The 21231-nt window shown below is 38.4% G+C and overlaps 1 protein-coding gene across 7 annotated transcripts; it reads right to left on the reverse strand.

Moving 5' to 3' along the window:
• Positions 1-631: 631 nt before the first annotated feature.
• TIAL1 (TIA1 cytotoxic granule associated RNA binding protein like 1) lies at positions 632-19658 on the reverse strand. 7 transcript variants are annotated; one of them, XM_045439125.1, is made up of 13 exons: positions 19130-19609; positions 16324-16385; positions 12160-12256; positions 7046-7195; positions 6761-6815; positions 6520-6607; positions 4550-4625; positions 3276-3384; positions 2867-2962; positions 2682-2766; positions 2322-2445; positions 1840-1979; positions 632-1009 (listed from the first exon to the last, which is right to left on the reverse strand). In XM_045439125.1, exons 3-13 carry the CDS (start codon positions 12169-12171, stop codon positions 883-885), a joined length of 1062 nt encoding a protein of 353 aa, XP_045295081.1. In that variant the 5' UTR covers positions 12172-12256; positions 16324-16385; positions 19130-19609; the 3' UTR covers positions 632-882. The 7 variants fall into 7 exon arrangements, with proteins under 7 accessions (XP_045295081.1, XP_045295083.1, XP_045295080.1 ...); XM_045439127.1 differs by having other exon boundaries at positions 7046-7144; positions 19130-19608; XM_045439124.1 differs by lacking the exon at positions 16324-16385 and having other exon boundaries at positions 7046-7144; positions 19130-19658.
• Between the last annotated feature and the right edge of the window lie 1573 nt (positions 19659-21231).

Genomic DNA, 21231 nt, shown 5'->3' on the forward strand with positions numbered 1-21231 from the left:
AGTGGAGAGTGTGAAGTGTTACTTCAAATAATTACATTGCTGCTACTTCTATGTTGAAGCATGCTTTTTAAACACTGTAGTTATTCAAATATTTACAATGTATATCATTTTAACTTCATGTAAAAGCACAAGTATGACTGTCTGATTTTAATACAAACACCATACTTGGAATTTCCCCCCAAAATGAAATGTAATTTACTACAATTTTAATAATCAACACTTTTTAAAGTTTTAAAAATATGTCTTAAATGTGGACCACCAACATTTGCTCAAGTAACTCAGATAATGCTGTTCCTTATTTAGCTTGAAAATTTCTTTATCAGTCTGGCTTCGGTTTCTTTAGGCATAAAGTATTTCCTCCAAAGCGACTCCAAAATCATGCAATTTCTTCCAATATCACACTTTTTTCCTGCTGACTTCAAATGTGGTCCACCTCAAGGGAGGGGAGGGGAGTATCAAGGTTCAGGATGAACTTATGTGTGATTCCCAGTTTTTCACGATCCTCCCTTTTTTTGCTCTTTTAAAAACACAGTGAGTTAAAATACTGAACAGCAAGATAAAAATGGAATAGTATCTAAGAATCAAAACGTATTACCCATTTCTCCTATTATATCAAAATTTGTAGTCAGAATTGTCTTTATTGACTTTATTTTAGTTTTTGTACACAAAGAAAAATCATGTTCATATCCATCATGAACAAAAACTTAAAAAGGCAGAACTAGAAGACATGTGTCCTTCACCAAAGCAAAGCTGTGCTAAAGGTTCCAAACATTTCAATTTTTAAAATAAATATTTTCATTTTCCGATGTCTACTTTCATGTCTTCAGAGTGTCACAGGAAACTGAAGCTATCATGAATTACAATTTTGTTTAGAGTCCCAGCTCACTGTGTTTGGTAACTTGCCATACCATATCCAGCTTGGTTAGGAGGAGGTATTACAGGGGGAGGAGCTTGTCCTTGGGGAGGCTGAGCACCAAATCCACCCATCCAAGCAGCAGAAGGTGATTGACTTGGGGGAAACAAAAACAAAAACATCTTGAGCAAACAAAAGAAAAACTTATCTATACATTTATACAAAAGTCAAGCAGAGCCTAATCACAGAATAGACAACAGGAAATCAACACACCTACAACAAAGAGCAAAGAAAAAGTGATACGCATCCACGTATATAGAATACATATCCCAGGATTAGTCTTAAACTTTTGTTAAGATAATCACAACTTAACACAGTAACTTCTCTGAAAAATATCTCAAAACTGGTATTTATAAACTGACAGATCATCTACCTATCCTGCACTGCAAACATGGGACATCAATTTAAGAAATTTAAAAAACACAAGTTCATGTTGGAAAGAGAAGAAGGAACCAGTCAAAAAAAGATCTGGGCTGGCCTGGGAAAAGGTGCAAAGGACCAACCTACTCTATGAACAAACAGGGGAGGAAAAGGAAGCTACTTTGTATCACATAAACCTCTTAAGACTTCTCACACAAGCCAACAGACATAAATCATTACATTTCTGAACACATCTAGGCAAAGACCTTTTCCACGCAAAAATTAACAAGGAGATAAAATAGATTAGAAACGTCAGTGAAGTTCTACCAACTGCTGATAGAGATGGTAAGACACACCAAATATTACCCCAACCTTCCCTTTCACCTACGTAATAAAAAGCAAATGTTTAGCACCATAATCACTACTCATTAGGTTTCTTATAAGGCTTATAATGTCAAACAGTGTGATGAATTTACTTTAAATAGATTCTCCCTAGAAAAAGACACTTTTTATCTCTTTTGTCAAAACGGGATCTGTTCCTACACTGGACAAACCCAACAACTCACTCTACTCCGAATCCTTGCTGGTTCCATGGTTGCCCGTATACTCCGTAAGGCGGGACTTGCCACCCATTTGCCATATACTGTCCGTACTGCTGTGGGTTTCCATAAACCTGGCTCCACTGGCCCCACTGGCTATAGTCGACCTAGGAAAAAGCAGAGCACTGTTTCAGGGGCTAAGTAAGAAACACAGGATTTGAAGAAAGTGGGAGACAAGGAAGAGAAAAACTAAGTAAGCACCCTTATGTGAATAGGACTCTGTTATTTATCATTGTCTAAGTTTATTGGGGTGGTGACACCTGTGGAAAGAAAGTATTAAGATTCAGTTAATACCGCAAAATAATCACTTTTGAAAAAGCATTAATAAAATCAACTGAAAGCAGCTATAGGCTTTTATTTTCTGTTTGTTTATTTTACAGAGTTTCTAAAGCTTTTATGTAGATATGTAAGACGGAAACCTTAAAGAGTGCTGTGAAAAATCGAATTACCTGTTGGAAGTTTTTAGTCATATCAGGAGATTCTTTACCCCAATAGCATTTAACAACATGTCCTTCAATAGTAGTGCCATTCACCGAAACAATGGCGTGGGCCGCACTTTCATGGGTTGAAAATCTAAAAGAGGAGGATATGAGGTTTTTGTCTTTTTTTTTTAAAGAACTTATTTAACACAGTAAATAATAGAAAGTTATTAGTTCCTATCTGTCAACACTTGGTGTAGACAGAACTTGAAATAAGTTCTACATTGCAAAGAAGTACGAAAGTAACAAACACTGACGCCTGAGGGGATCAAAGCATGTAACTGAAAGGAACGGGTCAAACAGAAGAGGACCCTGTAGGTAGGATTTTACCTGACAAACGAATAGCCTTTCTCTGGAAAAACTCTTATTTCCATAATTTGTCCAAATGGCGAAAAAGTCTGTCTCATAAGCTGATCTGAGAAACAAAAACACACAAATAAAACACTTAAGGCTCAGGACCCCGGTACGACGATGCAGCCCCGCAGAGAAGGGGAGGTGACAATCACACACTGTACCTGTTAACCCAGAGGCAATTCCCCCACAGTACACAGTACAATTTTTTGGACTTGACTGGTTTACTACATCTTCAAATCTCAACTGCTTAGTGTTATCTATATGCAGAAAGGAAACAAAAATGTTGATTGTACATGGAGTATAAAACGGATTACGACATACTGTTAAGATATGCCTCACTGGGTGAGAAAATACAATTTTTTTTCTTGACACTATGATTTGATCTGTAACATCAGCTGGTTCACTGCTCCAAATATACTAATTACCAAAGCCCAGTCACTATCAGAAAATTAAATTCAAGATGAAAAGAGGCTTACAGTACTAATTTAAATTTTAAGAAATGAAGACCACGCTAATTCATGATTTTGTGACATATCCGTAATCTTAACATACATAGTAGACAAATCTTACTTTCTTGTGTACTTTTAGGTGCAGGTGGTTTACGTGTGGCCCAGTTGGTTCTGATCTGACGACCACCCAACCACTGACCTCCCATATGCACAATTGCATTTTCTGCATCCTACAGAGAAAGAACAGAAAGAAAGAGTAATTACAGACACAGAAAACTGTGGTATATAAGACTCAGTAAGATGAAATAAAATGCTGGCACTGCTGGATCCAATAAATCTTTTCAGTAAATGAATTCGCTAAGCATCCTAAGTATACAAACCTGAACTAATATCACAAAACAATGATCTGAACTTGGGTGAATACATAAAAACTATCTTTATTCACAGCTTTCAAATTACAGCATTTTTCAGCATTAAGGGAGCAAAACTGAAGCATCATAATTCAAATACACGAGGAAAAATCATAATCGCACGGACTACCAAAACAGGAGAAAGTAGGAATCCCACAACACAGAGCTGTTCACAAATATCTTAATTTAGTGGTTGATCTGAAATGTAACTTTTACCGAAGAATATACAGAAACTCTAATACTATGGTCTAAATTACCTACCCCCCAAAAATCTACATTCTAGTAACAACAGATTATGGCTGTGACACAAGCCTGAAAACTCATTTTCAAACAGAAGATTTCTGCATTGTGATTCAGAATGCTGCCAATAAAGCTGAGTTTAATTATCACAACTAATGTGCATATGAATCTAAGCAAAGAAAGAATGCAACTCCTATTCTCTGTCTTGCTGCTTCAGCCACTTTGATAAAACGTAGGTAATTTAAGTTGCTGAAATGTCTAAAATGTTAATACCAAAGCCTGCTTTATTATTTGATCTTACACTTAGTGCAAATGCTTAGATATTTTGGTAACTCTTTCTTAAAGAATTTAGTTTTCTTTTCCATAGTCTGCTATAGTCATTAATATCCTAGCTACAAAAGGATGAATAATTTAAAAGTTAAAATGAAGATTTTCATGGTTCAGACTACATATAATTGAACTTCCCTCCAAATTCTGAGATGAGCTCATATGTCCTAGTCTTGAGCCTGACTTCCAACACGTCTTACCTTTACCAATGCATAAATGCAACTGCAGTAATACTCTTCCTGAAAATCAGTCTATCTTTTTCCAGTATTTATTTCCAAGAAAAAATTATTCTCTACTACTAAAACATACAAAATTACATCAAAAAAACCTATGGCAGTCAACATCTAAAAATATTCAAGATTCAGAATAATTAACGACTAAATTTTTTATTAAATTTACATTAAGTTGAAAAACATACCAGTTTGTTATAAAAAGATACAAAACCATAGCCTTTGGATTTTCCAGTTGCCATGTCTTTAACTACTCGGGCATCCCTGTGAAAAGAAGCACAGCTAAATGAGGGAAGTAAGAGTCATCCTCAAAATAAAAACTAAAAGGAACCACACACACTGTATTGTGAGCATTTTTTTAAATAAAATTCCAGTTAGCCCTAATTAACTACTGCCATTCCTGAACTCTCCCTAACGCTTCTTTACCTGTTAGAAAAAAGCAGTAAGACAAAAACATGTAATAAACATGCAACCTAATCAAATAGCCTGCACTTTCTAAACTAAATGCTCAAATTTGAAGATTAATAGGAACAATAGTTTCCTTTTCTAATATTCTATTGGCTAGTGTCCTCTAAGGTTTACTGGCTCTATAAATTACTGTAACAATGCTAACTACTTTACCATGCAATCTCTAAATAGTTAAATGTCTTCTGCCTAGTGATACAAAATATATGAAATATTAAAAAATTGAAAAAGAGGTAAAAATAGGAATTAAAAAGGCATACATGGCCTGTTAACAGATTTCTTTATTTTTCTTGGTCAATTCTCTATCATCATTTTGGAGTTTGGGCAGCTGTAAATTTTGAAAAATTGACATTTTCAGAAATTTAAGAAAGGAGAATAAAAAACTAACAACAATGCTAAGCACACCAGTACGAAAACAACAAATTTACACAGAAATTTTAGTGAGTAAGTTAAAATGATTGGAAATATAGAACTCCACTGAATATAGAATGTTAAAATGTAAATACTAAAATATGTATATATAAATAATGTATAATAAGAATAAATAGAAATGAGAAAAAAATCTACAACTGAGTTCCAGTGTGCACAGTTCCTTGCAGTTAGCCTTCAAGATCCTGTCCATTCTTATGAGCAATTCTGCAAAATAACCAGAATGCTATTACTTTTAATTGTGACTTGGACTTTAGAAAAACTGCAGGTCTCAGGTATAAATAAAGATTGAAAAACAGCAACCTGTATTATTTTTTATACTGATTTTTAAAACAGTACTACTTACCACATTTAAAGATTAAAAAGCAAAGCAAATATCAAAATAGAAAATTAAGAATTAAATCTTTCTTTCAAATAAATCTATAGAACAACAAATTGTATACAGAAAAGTATTGTTGTTCTGAGTTGAAACACATTCCTGTAAAGCAGTACTACAAAGTTTAATTTAAATCTACAGGAAGTACATAAACATTACACGAATTTTAATCAGAAAGATAAATTGTGATAAACATTTTGTAAAACTTATAAAACCACTTTTAATTTTCCAATATATTTGATCATGTAACACATAGTGAAATTTGAGCATTAACTTTGCTAAAAATCAAACCACATTTGGGCCCTAACTAGCAGAATCAAATACCACTAACAAAGAAACATCTACTAATTAATCCCACATTTATGGCTCAGACAATGAAACATTTTAATATTGTAACAGTACTACTTTTGAGTTAAAATATTAAAACACACTTATCATTATAATTAAACATGTACATTTCCAATTCAACCACAATATACCCAAGGATTTACCTACTTTTCCCAATTTATAATTCCTTCTATAAAAATTTAATATACAGCATACATCACATTCACTTTTGGTTAACCACCAAACTTTAAAAACATTTGACAGAAAGTTGGACTTTATAATAGGCTTTACCACCCAAACATCTGCTTCAAAGATAACAAACAGAATCACTTAAAATTTTTTAACATATTATACACAGGATTAGATGAAAACAAGACCCCAAAACACTGAAATGACATTAACATTTTCAACAACATCTACTAATCAAAAAAACAAAACAAATCAACCAACAAACAAAAAAAATCACACTAACTAGGGAAAGAAAATCTTAGTTCCGGTACAAGTTAATCATATACAATTGTGCCTATCACTACTGAATATAGTATTGATTGTGATACTTACGATATTTTACCAAAGGGGGCAAATGCTGATTTGATATCTTCTGTTGTAATTTCTGGACTCAAATCCCCAACAAACACGTGGAAGTGATCTGAAATCAAAGCATTTGGTAATCAACTACTTAAAGTCAGCTCCTAAGCCTTTTTCAGGTAACACTAAGGGAAGAGAAACCCTATTTAAGCTGGTAGCGCTGCCGGGATAATTTGAGAACTCTTCCACAGTGAAATGCAGCAGAAGTACTTACTGGAAGTATCTTTTTTCTGGCTACTTGGTGTTGTTGCCCAGTTTACTTTGACCTCCTAAAAATAAAGATTATATTTAATACAATTATTAGGCACGTCATTATGAATTATAACACTTACCACTTATTAAATCATTGATAATTTTTGTAAAAACACTAGGCTGAATAAAGCAAAACCATCACTCAGCACAGCTGAATATTTGTTTAAAAACTCGCTAAAAAAGAATACAAGCTAATTCGCCATGCAAATATACACACTTGTGAGGTGCCATCATTCTGTTATCTTACCTTTCCCAAAATTTTTCTCCCATTCATAGCAGCTAATGCAGCAGCTGCATCTCTGTGTTCATAAAATTCCACAAAGCAATATGGGTCATTGCTTGTATGCTGCAAAACAGAAAATCCAACAGAAGAGTTGACCCTTCTGCTATCGGGTTGCTGAGAAGAAAATCCAGGAAAAAACATTACTGACAGCTAGGAATGTACAAGGTGAGATTGCATCAGCTTATGAAAGCCTAACACTTATAAAAATAAGATTTATAGCTACACCTGACTTTGCACCTCAGAATACTGTTGTACGCAAACAGAACCTATAGAATCAGGACTATCTCTGTTAAATCAAAATACAGAATGCTGGTGAAATACGTTAAATATAAAACAGAAGTTTATATTAGACCAAACAAAACCTTAAGTTTAGATCTGAGATAAGGACCACTCCTTACCACTGCTCTTCTCTCTCCCAACATTATTTCCAAAAGGATGAATTCTATTTATGTATCATAATCCTTCATAAACTATATCCATGCCCCCCCCAAAAAAAAAAATATATATATATATATAAATATATATATATACATATATATAAATGAACCAACTTTACAAACTTTATTCCTGATTGAAACTAGGATTTGTAGTACTACATACGAGGAGATGAAATTATGTATTTCTTTTCTGGATAAGGAATGAGAATAAAAACAGAAAAATTTCACATTTATAACCAGCTATTGAAATGAACTCCCCATCTTTCAAAATATCCTAATGAACAGGAGACTCTATTTCGTCTTCAAAGACCAGAAAAATATACTAGTAATCAAGAAAAAAATTTCTGAAAATATGTCTTAATAAGATATGCCAAGACAAAGCTACAATTTTTAATCACAGGAAATAAGAAATCTTTATTAAATATGTTCTACAACATTATGCTTGAAAGTAGTTGGCAAATAGACATTTATAAAGACAATGAGAAAGTATTACTGAGTTATAGCAACTTTATAATCTAACAACCAAAACGGAAATGAATCTTGTAAAACTGCAACCTACACTGAAGAGCCGCAAAACTGTACAAACACGTTTCTGCATGAGGCTAAAGCATTCATCACTGTTCAACGTAAAATGCCCTAAAAAATTAATACTATTTAAAACATGGAATTCTAGTTGCACTTACAAGGGGTACAAAATACCAGATAAAATAAAGATCTTTTCAACAACCACTGTTTTTCATTCCAGGAAAGTTTTAGAAGAAAAATCCAAAATAAGACGTCTAAAACAATAGTGGCGAAGCAACCAGAAGGCATTTCCTTGAGGGAAAAAAAGTGTGATCATTAATACTGACAAGAAAACTATGGGCTCTCATACAAAATCCTATTGTTGTAGCCATGTGAACTCTGTTCTTAAGAGGTACAGAAAGGAAATGGGGAAAAGATTCCAAAGAAAAACATGCATTTAAATTCCTCTTATAAAAGAGTTAACATTTACCGGTAACATTCATTTGTAGAAATGATTTAAAGGTAAACAGCAAGCTAAAACTATGCTATTCAATTTTTCATTTTACTCCCATCTCTTCTGCCCTGATGGTCTTTAAAGAAAACACTACTAATTGTAGCAAAACGTACAGGGGTCCAATGGTAGATCGATAACAACAGGCTTTAGTAAATTAGCCTGCTTCTGCAGACTGACTTCAAGCTTATCTACCTAGTAGCAGGCCAACCCCATTCAATGTATGAACTATGCATGTGTACACACACACACACACACACACACACACACACACACACACACACCACTGCCTTTCATCTAAGATACCACTGATCTGTCACAACCCTACTGTCAGAGATGTTAAAATTTTTTAGCCTTAGAATCACTAACATTACATTACAGTATATGGAGAAACCTAGAATCTAAGATAAACACTATGTAAAGTAAAAGACCATAAAACTAAAGGAAAAGGATTTTTCATATACTAAAATAGAATCTATGAAAAGAAAAATAAACGCCTACATAGTCAGTAGTACAATTCATGCTCTTTGGAAACTTCCCACCTATGCCACCAAGGGATACTCTAAAAAAATCAACTATGTCCTTACCTTAATTAGTATTGTCACCAATTTTTGTTGGATGACATAAATGTCAAGACAGAGAAATAATGAGATTTTACAACTATCTACAAGTCTGAATGTAGGAGTAGTAGAATATGGATGAATTATAAAAAGCCATTTCAAATCCCTCTCCCCTCAAATGGCTGATTGTGTACACAGGTTTTAAAAAGAGTACTATTAAATATTTATCAAATGTTTCTCCAAAATCTGCTAGTGACTCTTTCCACTTTCTCATACCCCATTCTCTCCTGAACCCACTCCAGTCAGCTTCCTACCCAACCAGGCCAATGAAACTTTGTGCTGAGCCCACCAGTGACCCTTCTGCCACCTCTATGATCCTTTTTCTGTCCTCATCTTGACTTTCAAGCAGAATTCAAAACAGCTAACGACTCTTTCTCCCTTAAATATTCTAGTTTAGGTTCCAGATAGCCTCTTGGTTTTCTGGTTTTCTCACTTGGAGGATCTTTCAGAAGGTAGTTTTCCCCCTTCACTCAAACTCTGAACATCACCCTAAATGCGGAGATGCTCCAAGCACTTGGATCTGAGCCACCCTACTCTTCTCTTATCAGCAAGTACTCTCTGCAGATCCAGCAACTAGATCTCATCTAGTCCCACAGGTTCAAATACCACTGCAAGCTCGTATCATCAGCACTGGTCTTTCAGTTTCTCCAACTACCTACATATAAAGTCCATTTATTTGTCTAACATGCACACCTTCAATTTAACACTGCCAAAACAGAACTCCTGATTCCCACCACTCCCCTCACCCATCCTGTGCCTCCCTTGACCATGCCCATTTGAGCAAATAAAAACATTACCATCCACACAACTGCAAACAAGAATCTTAGTGTCTTTCTTCATGTCTTCCTTCCCCATATGTCCCCGCCACCAATCCAGTCCTATTGATTCCACCTCCAGTTATATTCCAAACTTACCTATTTCTATTTCTACACCTACCACTTTACAGACAAGCCCCCATCATCTCTTACCTAGGTGAGTAAAATAAACCCAGCTGGTTTCCCTCCTTCCATTCCTGTCCCCTACAATCCATTCTCCATGACAGTCATTCTCCAAATAATTTTAAAAATGCAAATCAGGGGGCCCCTGGGTGGCTCACTCAGTTAAGCATCCGACTTCAGGTGTTATCTTGTGGTTCGTGGGTTCACACCTTGCATTAGGCTCTGTGCTGACAGCTGAGCCTGAAGTCTGCTTCGAATTCTGTGTCTCCCTCTCTCTGCCTCTCCTACCCTCATGCTCTCTTTCAAAAATAAACAAACATTAAAAAAAATGCAAATCAGAGTAACTCCTTACCCTTCTTAAGACTCCACCATAATCAGAATAAAATCCAAACTGTGTGCCACGGCCTGGAATGCCCCAGGTGGCTCCAAACGCTGCCTGCCTGCCTCTTTACTCTCATTTACCACCACTTCCCTCCACTCCCCAGGCTCCAGCCATCCTGGTCTTTGGTTCCATGAACTCACCAAGCTCATTACCAGCTCAAAGCCTTTGTATCTGCCATTCCTTCTGCCTCCGGCTCTTAACATAGATGGCACCATCTCGTTATTCTCATCTCAGATCAAAGACGTGACCTCTTCCCTCACCACCTACCCTATATTAGCACCAAACCTCCAATCCCCATACAGACCTGTTTTATTCTCTTCATAGCTCTTATCCCTAAATGCAATTATCTTGTTTACTTGCTTTGTTAATATTCTCAATGTATATGAACTCATGGGAGTCGCCTTTATCTGGCTCTCCACTGTATCCCCAGCACAAAGTAAATTTCGGATGAATAAAAGGATGAATGAATGAAGGAATAAATAATCAAACACAAGAAGGAAAGAAGAGACACCAGAACGGAATGATGATTATTATTAGTTAAGAAAGAAGACCAAAAGGCCAATTTGCTTTACTGGTTTTTCAGAGTTCCCCTTGCAGGGCATACACGAACTCCTGGGCACAGCTTCTGGCCCCTGCCGAACACTCCTGCCTCATCTCCTGGCATTTTTTCTGACCAATCTCCTTTGGAAGGCCAACCATGCTAGGGTTTCTACCTTCCCGCTTCCTATCAAAGTACTCCTGTTCCCTCTGTCCACCAGGCTGGATCGATGTTCTTCTCTCAACCAGAATCCCTTCCTCTGCTATCCTTCAGTTTCAGCCCGGACATGGACTCGTCCCAGAAAGCCTCCCCTCACCCCAGACATTACCGGACCTCGGTGCTCCCACAGCACTTGAAGCTGCCTACTTCCACAGCATTTATCATCCTCTGTCATTAGTGCCTGTTAACTCCTCTGTCTCCCTCATTAGGTGGTAAGATTCTACGGGGCTAAGAACTGTCTCATTCATCACTGTATCTCTAGCACTTACCGGAATGGCTGGTACGTAGTACACAGTCTAAAAAGTGTGTGGGTGAATAACAAAAAGGAAGACAAGAACGAACTGAAACACAAATCTTTGGGCACTGCTACACAGTCTTAACCAGGAAAGTATGAAAAGAAAGTTTTCTTTGCAAAAAGGGAAAGAGAATTCTTGCCCTAACAGTTTAATTCCAATCTGGGCAAAGCTACTCAGTTATTAGTATTTATTAAAGATGCTCAAGATGCGTGGTGCCGCAGCATACACGTGAGGGGCTAATGTGCTCCCACGTACACCGGTTCCTAACCTTTACGTGTGTGTTTTCTGAATCCGTAACATTCCTACTGGAAGCGTATGCAATGTCACCTAGTTTTTCAACACTCTGAGATAAGCTCTAACAACTTTTACAAGCGGAATCACTTGATGACAACTATATCCTGAAGAATGACCATGTGAGAGGAACAGCACACAAACTTTGTCCTCTCAAATAAAACTCCTTTCTAAACTTAGTCTGTCCGCCAAGTCAAAGTAATAAGTCAACACAACAAATGTGACCCTCTCCATCAGAATAAGTGAGGCTTAAAACGGTATTTTTAAATGATACTAATCAACTCATGTATTTCAAAACGGTAAACATCATGCTGTCAGCACATGGAACTGGGAAGATCTTACCTCTGTTATCATTTTACAGCTTTTACAGGGTCCAATCTGACTGAATAACTGAAGTATAAGGACTTCTGTCACATCTCTGGAGAGGTTACCTACGTATCTGTTCAAGAAGAAAAGAGTACATTATCAGCAATTTCCTTTCAGCTCTGGCTCTAATGCATTACCATTTAACTCAACACCTTTTATTTCATTTTAACTTCCTGTCTTCAATAACATTTTTCCAATTAAGCCTGATCCTATGAAAGTAAGACTAACCCTTATTTAGGAAAGCAGCAATTGTTCTCAGGCACTAAATTAGGCCAGTAAAGCACCACTTCACACGTTTATAAAAAAGAAACCAGTGTTACTCTGCATACCCCAAAAGCCTATTATTCTGTAACCTATGTATCATTTTCTCATTTTATTTGTTAGAAGAAAAATAATAAAAATTTAAACCAGGCTCAAAATAACTACAATTTCTGGATGTAAAACACAGTTCAAAATGTGTGTGTGTGTCTCTGTCTCTCTCTTTCACACACACACAAAATACCAAAAATACTGATTGATTATAACACCTGATCGTAAAGAGATATGAAACTTAAGGTGAGTTTATCTTAGAACCCCAACTAAAGCAATTACACAAACAAAGAACAGAATAAAGGTTAGAGCAAAACAGAGATTGGAGGGCTTTGTTCTGTCTTGCTAAATAAGATTTATTGATATGTCTTCACTGTTTTATTGTAGGAAAGCAGGGCAAAATCGTAAAATTTCCTAATCTAAAATACATCAGAAGCAATAAAATACATCTTTATATAGATAACAAAGCAAATATAAGATTTCTTCAGAAATTTGGAGAAAATTAAGACAAATCTAGGTAAACTTATACTATTTAAAGACTTGGGATTATTTGTTAAAATTACAAATTGAATATATGTATTTTTTATAAGAAATTCTGAATACAGATAAACTCAAAAGAAAGGACCACCACCACCCAGAAATGACCACCGGGTTTCTCTTGTCCCATGGATTTATATTAATTTAGCTTAATAAACTGCCAAACTTGTAAGTGTTTCTGGTACTTGGTGTATAATTCCTAAAACTCACATCTGTTATGAACAATCTCATAAACCCAACAATACTTATAAAATTTAACATAGTTTCTCCTGGAAAGTAAAAAGACGTAAGTTTTATTTTCCTAACAATAATATATAACATCTGGAAACTGAGTACTGAGACCAAAATAAGCCTTGCATCTATGGTTACCATATTAAATACATAACTGCTTTAAGCTGGAACATTTTGAAAAGGAAAAATAAACTGAGAAATGTAAAGTGTAAAAAAATTATCTGATGAAGAATGAATAGCAAGAGCGCCGGCCGAGGTAGCTCAGTCAGTTAAGTGTCCGACTTCTGATTTCAGCTCAGGTCATGATCTCACAGTTCATGGGTTCGAGCCTGTGTTGGGCTCGGTGCTGACAGCAAGGAGCCTGCTTGGGATTCTCTCTCTTTCTCTCTCTGCCCCTTCCCTCCTCTCTCTCTCCCTCTCAAAATAAATAACATTAAAAAAATAATAATAATAATGAGTAGCAATTCAATGAGTTCAGCTAAGAATTTTCATTGCAGTGGGTACTTACATGCTCTAAAACTGAAACACAAGTCCAATGTTACTTAAACAGAAAATTAAACCAGGGACAAACTGGTTTAGGTCTACTATGCCATCTTTTTCTTATAATTAAAGTAGAGCAGACCCATCGGTAGGCCATGGAGTGACATACTTTTTCCAGCAGTAGCAAAACGTTATAGGATTATAAGCTCGTCAGACAACTGCCTATTCATTTTTAACTCATAGGGGTTTGTGAGCCTGTATCCAGGGAATAATTTCTTTTTGTACAAGGTAGAACTATCTATAAAGAAAATGAACAAGTGACCGTGGTCTCCTAAATGTTATATTCATTTAACCTAAAGTGCTAGCTAGTTCGTTTCTAAGAGAATACAAGAAGAAAGGATAAAACTGATTTTCACATATTGACACTAATAACGAAGTTAATAGAATCACCATTTTAATATAATCAAATTTAAATAACTTAAACGGTTTTAAATTTGCGTTACTGTTTATACATTGATTTGTTAAGAAAAAACTGCATGGGCATTAATTACCTTCCACACCTAACAGTCACAATTAAAGCTGTTACTGCTTAATAGGATTTTTATTCCACATCAACATCTTTCGAGTGAGTTATACATTTTGAAGAATTCTAGGGGCACTTTTAGATACAGCAATTTACATTTCAAGCACTGATGCCAAAGAGCAAAATGGTAATCTAAGTTTAGAATGTCATGAAATACAGTAATTCAGTGTTCAGGTTTCCTACTTTTTAAATATCTCCACTAAAAATTCAGTGGTAAAGCAGCAAACTAAATTCCAAACACTAATATAAAAAAGGACTTCCATGACAACACATAGAACACCTTAATTTACCAGGATAAAAAGGATGTAATTCATCACATAATTTCACCTAAACTTCACCCAAATCTCAGACTGCCTTCTCCTTTACTCGAGTTCTATAATTCATTCATTTGCAGATGCCTTCATCCTTCCTAATACTCAATAGGGAAACCTCCTATAGCTTTTAAAATACTGTAGTACACAGCTTAAATACCTTGCATTATCGTAAAATTTTTCCCAAAATAAATACTAACAAAAATACTTAAGACAGATGTTCAACACCTGACCTGGAAAGAAAATCATCTCTTGGCAATACACTGAAATGGTATCTTTTCTCTTTCTAAATTATAGTTTCTACACTTCATTTTCTTTCTGTTCTGGTTAAGAAGTAGTCAGTGTATTCTAAAGTTCCAAGTGTTTAAATACATACATAATTTTTACTTGAAGAACTTACAAAATAACAGAAAAACACAAACGGCTGAAATTCTTGTATTGAGAAGTCAATACAAAGAGTAAACACTTAGAAAATTCCAAAACAATTTTTTACTCAAGAAAAAAAAAAAAAAAAAAGGCATACCTTAGATCTATTTTGTCTTCTACGAACAGGAACTGTAGGCACTAAAGCACTAAAAATGGAAAATGATGCTTTTATCCCTAACATAAGGGTTAAAATCCAATTTGAGACCAGAGACTTGGCAGTTTCACTGCAGGCAAAAGTTCACATTGCCAAACTACTTCCTATGTCCAACTGGGCAGAATTTTAAGTTAAGATCATGCCTTTTCAGAAGACTAATCAAACTTCTTCAACACTGAACATGTTCTCACTCTGAAGAGTTACCAAGGTTGAAATTAATTACAGGCACTTTTACACAGGCTACCACGGCTAAATTTCCACGAAAGTAACATTTTTGCTTTTGTTCTTGGCAAGTTCCTATATGAGAAGATTTTATAACAATATCCTTCAATGGGCCTCTAATGAACGGATCAATTTGTCAGTACTGCATTTGAGGAAGAGGCACAGGGGAGGAAAGGTGCAGGGCAGGGAGGGTGGGGGGTTGTCCAAGTGAACTGACCACTACATAAGGGATAGCAACACACATACACACACATTTTAAAGAAACAGAGAACATGATTAAGTCGAACAAGGTGCTTAATTACAGTCACGATATAGCCAAATCCATTGTATAGCTAGTCAAATTTATAACAGGATCTAATAGTTTCTTCTGCTATTGCCCTCAAATGTGCAGATTATACTCTAAATCACTGCTCTATTTCCTCCTTTTTTGACAGCCTCTAACAAAAAGAAAGAACAGCCTTAAAGGATGGCATTGCATAACATGGTGTAATCCCAGATCCACAATTCCGACTCATTTTGGTGCATCAGATAAATGAAGAAAGTTAATTAAACTATAATAGAACACCATTATAATTTAATGTTGTATTATATATTCAGATATACCATGGATCAAATCACTGCACTCAAAAGCTACCCACAACACAAGCCTGAAACGTGGGTCCAACACCAGATTACACAGCATGATCTCATTTGTTTTTTTAGATCACAAGTTATCCCATACATATAACCCCAAGATAAATGTCAAATAAGAACAAAGAACATCAGAAAACAGACCTTTAAAGGATAAATAAACTTTAGGCTGAACATCATCAAAGCAATTCTATACCACTTTAAATACCATCAAATAAATTAGTAATACTGTATGTAATGAATATTTAAAGACCTACCTAGGCTATAAACACCATATTGTTTTCTGATGATAGAACCATATGTCTTAGCTTGTGTGTGTCTGCAGGAAAAAAACCTCACTAGTAACACACAGGCATTTTAAGGAAACAGTTTAAGATAAGTTTTGTTAAGAGTACATTCTTTTAAAACATACCAGCCACTTGAAAACCTAACCCACAGATCACGATGTAAAATAAAAGAAGGATCTCCATAAATAAACAAAAAGAAATCCTACTAGATGTCAACCTCTAAAAGTCAAGTTCAAAGTTTCCGTCATGTTACGTACACCTAAAATACTTTGAGGGGAATTATGTAAAATGAACGCTTAGGAAAAAATAATATGCATTATTTTTATTAAAATCTGATAAAAAAAATCCCAATTCTGAAACCTTTGCTTTTATCTCAAAATTCTACATATGAAGGTTTTTTTTTTTAACATATGAAGGTTTTAAAAAAAGATATAAAAATCAACAGACCACACCATGTATGACAGTCATGTCTGCTCATAATTTTACATCCCTCAGGACTTAAAAAAAAACAAACTTAATACTAATTTAATGAAAAGAAGTATAATCATTGTAAAATATTTGAGTACCTCTTGTGTTCCGGGCAGTGAACTAAGTGCTGCAGGGGTAAGACCTAGGAAGATGTAGCAGTCCTTGTCTAAAAAAAAAAACCCTTCCCATAGAGAAGAGTGGGAGAAGGAAAAAGGAAGACAGAATAGTAAACACGTACTAGCATACAAGTACAACTAAGCTCAAGAGGTTTCTTTACTCACATGTACACATGTCACATATTCTTAGACAACTGTAAACAAAGATGACTTAAGTGTGTTTCAGAGAAAGAAGAGGATATTGGAGAAAGTAGAGGTAAAAAATAAGTGACAAAGTTAGCTCGTTAGTCAACTGAAGAAGGGTCCAAGGTCTGAGGGAGACGAAAAGGCAAATGCAGAGATAGTTATGGGAATTAAAGGTAGTGAAATGGCATATTATTTAGCCTGACAAAATCAGGAATTCCTCTTCACAAGGAACATATAGATACAGTTAATGAGAAATGTGCTATGAGAATTTACCAATTATTCAGTAGCTATTATGATGCAGTGATGACATTTCAGATGTTTAGATTCAATGTAACTTGTATCTTTGTTAAATACATGCTGGCTGGGCACTAAATCCAGCTTTCCCAGATGCTTCCATCAAAGCACACATGGCTAAATATCCAGCCTTGGCTTCAATAGATTTTAAAGGGCAAATTTCAAATTGTCCCAATTCTCTCTTTTCTGGGAAAAAAAGGTTGGAAGTGGGAGACAGCACAAAACATAAATATAAAAATTCTCCTAAGCAGGCTTTTCACTGAAGCATTCGATGGGCTAAAGTTGGCTGTGAACTCTCAAAACAGGATGGCAAATACTTTGGTGAGACATTAGAAAAATGAGATTACAAAGAGTGCAAGCCCACCCCCCTCAGGTCCCCCCCCCCAAAAAAAAAGAAACAACAAAACCCAAACCAGTATCAACATCGTACATAGATATCTATCTTCTTTACTATCTTCTCTACTTTGGTAGAAGAGATGAGAAGCTAGTCAGACTTCCTAAGTACCCATCCACCTTCATCTATTCCCCAAAAAGTAATTTCCCCAACAGACAGCAGAGCCAAGTGGACTATGATCATATCAATACTAGGCAGAGGCAAAAGAAAACAAAGCAGTGATCTGACTCCTTGTACTGGAGGTAGGTGTGCTGAGTTTCCAGAGGCTAGGAAAACCGAAGGTGCCCAACTGAAACACTGATTTAGAAATTACTCAGACTTTTTAAAAAATGTAGAAAAAAGAAAGGAGTGCCACACTATCCGGAAAGGAATGCAAATGCTGAGTCATCACTCTTCATTAGGAAAGAAAGGAAAACTGGAACAAGCAGTTGGAAGATGAAATTCATTCATTAGATCGGGCTTCAGGTAAACAAGCAACAGCAAGATAGAAGAAAAAGCGCTCAGACGACACACATCGAATAATGGGTAGACATCATTTTATCCAATTCTGAAGGTCTCAAAGCACAAAACAGATTAGGAGGAGGCAACACCAAAAGAGCAAAAGCAGTTTAACAACTGGTTGTCAGTGTAGCGTAGGTAGCGCTCAAAGTAAACTTCCAAGAAGGGAAAGATGCTCCGGTGGCAAGAGGCATCCCTTTTGCACTTCAAAAGTAGCGGGCGCTTTTCGAGTGTCTCTGACAGCGTGGGCGGGGGCACGTGGGGCAGAAAAAGAGAAGGGACTTGAGTGGAGGAAGAGTGTCCAGCTCCCTCGGAGAGCTTAGCTTGGGAGAAGAGCTGGGAGCGATGTAGCCGGGGACGTGCAGGGCGAGAGTGGTAATTCCTCGGGGCCCGCCGGGCACGAGGCTGCGGTCCCACCCCCGGTCCCACCCCCACCCAGGCCCTGCCCCCGTGGGGACCGGCAGCTCCCGGCCCAGTCCAGGGCCCCCACAGCAGAGGGGGACCAGGAGCCCTCCCTGGCCTGACAGCCCCTGCCGTGCAGAAACCCGGCCTAGGAAGCGCGTGCAAAGAAGGGCGCGAGAGGAAAAGGTCGAAACAAACCCCAGACCCCAGGAAGCGACTGTTTGGGGGAAGGGAGGACTTCCTTCCCAAGGAAAAGGGGACAGAGGAGGAATGCACTTCGCGTCCGCGCCACCCTGGAATCCACCCCAGGAGCCGCTGCGAATCCCAGCTTCGGCCCGGCTCTCTTGCTCCCTCCCTCAGCGTCTCCCGCGGTGCCCGGGCCTCTCGGCGTCTGGCAACCCCCGTCTCGGGTACTCACAGAGTCCGGGGCTGCCCGTCGTCTTCCATCATGGTGGGTGCGACGGAGCGATCCCGGGACAAGGGGGAGGGCAGGGCTGGGGAGGGGAGGGGGTGGGGAGGAAGGGGAGGGGGGCTCCGGGCACCGGCTGGGGACAGAGGAGAAGGCACCAAACCCTGCTCTCGGGCTCTCTCCCCCCAGCCCGCTCCGGACACTGCGCTCCAACCAGGAGGAGCAGGAGGAGGAGGAGGATGAACAAAATGGCCACCGCCACCAGCCAGGCAGGAAACGGGGCAGAGCGCAGGCGCGGCCCGCCAGGTCACCGCTCAGGCCAGCCGCGACGGCCTGTAAATGGGATAACTGAGTAGGGAGAAAAACGGGCCGCTAAGGAAACCCTGTGCCCAGTCCCGACGAATCACGTCGTCGCTGTGCGCCTGCTGGCCGGCTGAAGCCCAGCCAGCTCAAAAACAGATCGAGTGAAAAGGGAACCGCCGTGAAGCTGAAGGTTCTGGGAATTGTGGTCCTGGAGAAAGAGGGAAGCACTTCTCCAGAGGACTTCTGGGAATTGTAGTCCACAGGAGACGGACACCACCCGCAGCGCCCTGGGTCGCGAGGAAGAGACTTCTGGGTAGTGTAGTCGTAAGTGAGGACGTGCGGCGACCAGGAAGTCGGCGTGCTGGAAGGAGAGGGAGAGAATAAAAAGCGTCGTTGACAGGCGGGGAAACGGGATGGATAAAATGCTGACCGGGAAGTAAACTACAAGTCCCAGAGTGCCTCGTGCTGGAGGCTGGCCTAGGACTGCTCTAAGCATGTTAAGGCCCTTCAGTTGGCTCAGCTTGCGCGACTGCTCCGCCTTCGTCCAGCCTGAGAGCGGTTTCTTCAACTGCGTGTGAAGCAGTGCTTTGGCTCCGCGTGGTGTGTGAGCCGTCAGGCCCTTCTAGCCGTGCTCTACTCATCAAAACAGCCGATCGGTGGACATCAACCGCCGACCCGCGCGACGGGCTGGAGGGGCCGGGGTGGACCTCGGGTCCGAGCTGAGCTGGGAGCCGCGCTCGCTGGGTCCCCTCGGGCTTCCCGTGGTCCGGTCGTGTCTTTTCGGCATGTTTTCCCGCAAATAGGTATTCCTAGCCTAGGTAGGCTGTTTGTAGATTGCTTTGTAAGTTTACAAGGTTTCCCCATCCTTTATGTCATCGGATAAGAGGGTAAGAAGAGCAGTCCTCCATTAAAATGACTCATCGAGCCAGTGTAAAGTACAGTGATAATGCCCTCCAACCCCTTATTTAATTCTTGGAGTTGAAAGAAATATTTGGGCAGAGACGTGCACAGACTTAAGGTGGTGTTTGCAGATACCGATCATGTACACAGAAAATGAAGTCTTGCTTGAGGATGGAGGGAAACTGCCTTTAACCCTGTAGAATTTTTCCCCCCAAAACAGTTCATGGGTGCGCTTCCATCCTCTCCCCCCAGCATCTTAAGGAGAATGTTACTGAGTTTGTATCAGCTGTTAGTGAAGGGTGGTAGTAAAGATTTATTTTTCAGCCTGTTGCCCAAGCCTAAGGGTCGCAGTTAAACAGTGCCTTAAGAGTTGGCTCTGCCAGATGTACTGAGGTGGAGGGGGATTTGAACCTGGAAGGCTTCATAGAAAGAGGAAGGAAGTTGAGCCCCTTCACATTCAGTGGGAATGGGATGCCTGGGTGACTTAGTTGGTTGAGTGGCCCACTCGATTTTGGCTCAGGTCACGATCCTGAGGTCATGGGATCAAGCCTGAGCCTGCCTGGGATTCTCTCCCTTTGCTCCTCTCCTTCGCTTGTGCGGTCTGTCTTAAAAAAAAAAAAAAAGTGGGAATAGCAAAAAGGCACAGAGGCCAGGATCTAAGGTTAAGGTATATATGAAGTATTTAGGGAGGGAGAAGAGGGGAAAGCATGGAGTAGGGGTCTTGAGAGCTTGGGGAGGTGGGCTTTATGGAATTGTGGTGTTCAAGATTTGTACCAGGCTGAGGAGTTGACCTTTGTCTTTCTGGAAATAAGGAGTTATTCAAGGGTTTTTGTTTGTTTTTATTGGAACTAAGTATAGGACTGGATTTATCATAATCCAATTAATCATTGATCCATGCCTAGCCCACT

Source organism: Leopardus geoffroyi, chromosome D2 (assembly GCF_018350155.1).
Source record: "Leopardus geoffroyi isolate Oge1 chromosome D2, O.geoffroyi_Oge1_pat1.0, whole genome shotgun sequence".
In the NCBI taxonomy this organism is placed as follows: domain Eukaryota; kingdom Metazoa; phylum Chordata; class Mammalia; order Carnivora; family Felidae; genus Leopardus; species Leopardus geoffroyi.

Bases quoted from the DNA above. Each gene is read 5' to 3' on its own strand.
- TIAL1 (XM_045439123.1), bottom strand. From the start codon at position 19,161: ATGATGGAAGACGACGGGCAGCCCCGGACTCT. The intron at 4,626-6,519 runs GTAAGTATCACA...TTCTTTTCACAG, and splicing joins GCCCCCTTTGGTAAAATATC to GGATGCCCGAGTAGTTAAAG. The intron at 1,980-2,321 runs GTAATTCGATTT...GCTTTTTCCTAG, and splicing joins TGACTAAAAACTTCCAACAG to GTCGACTATAGCCAGTGGGG.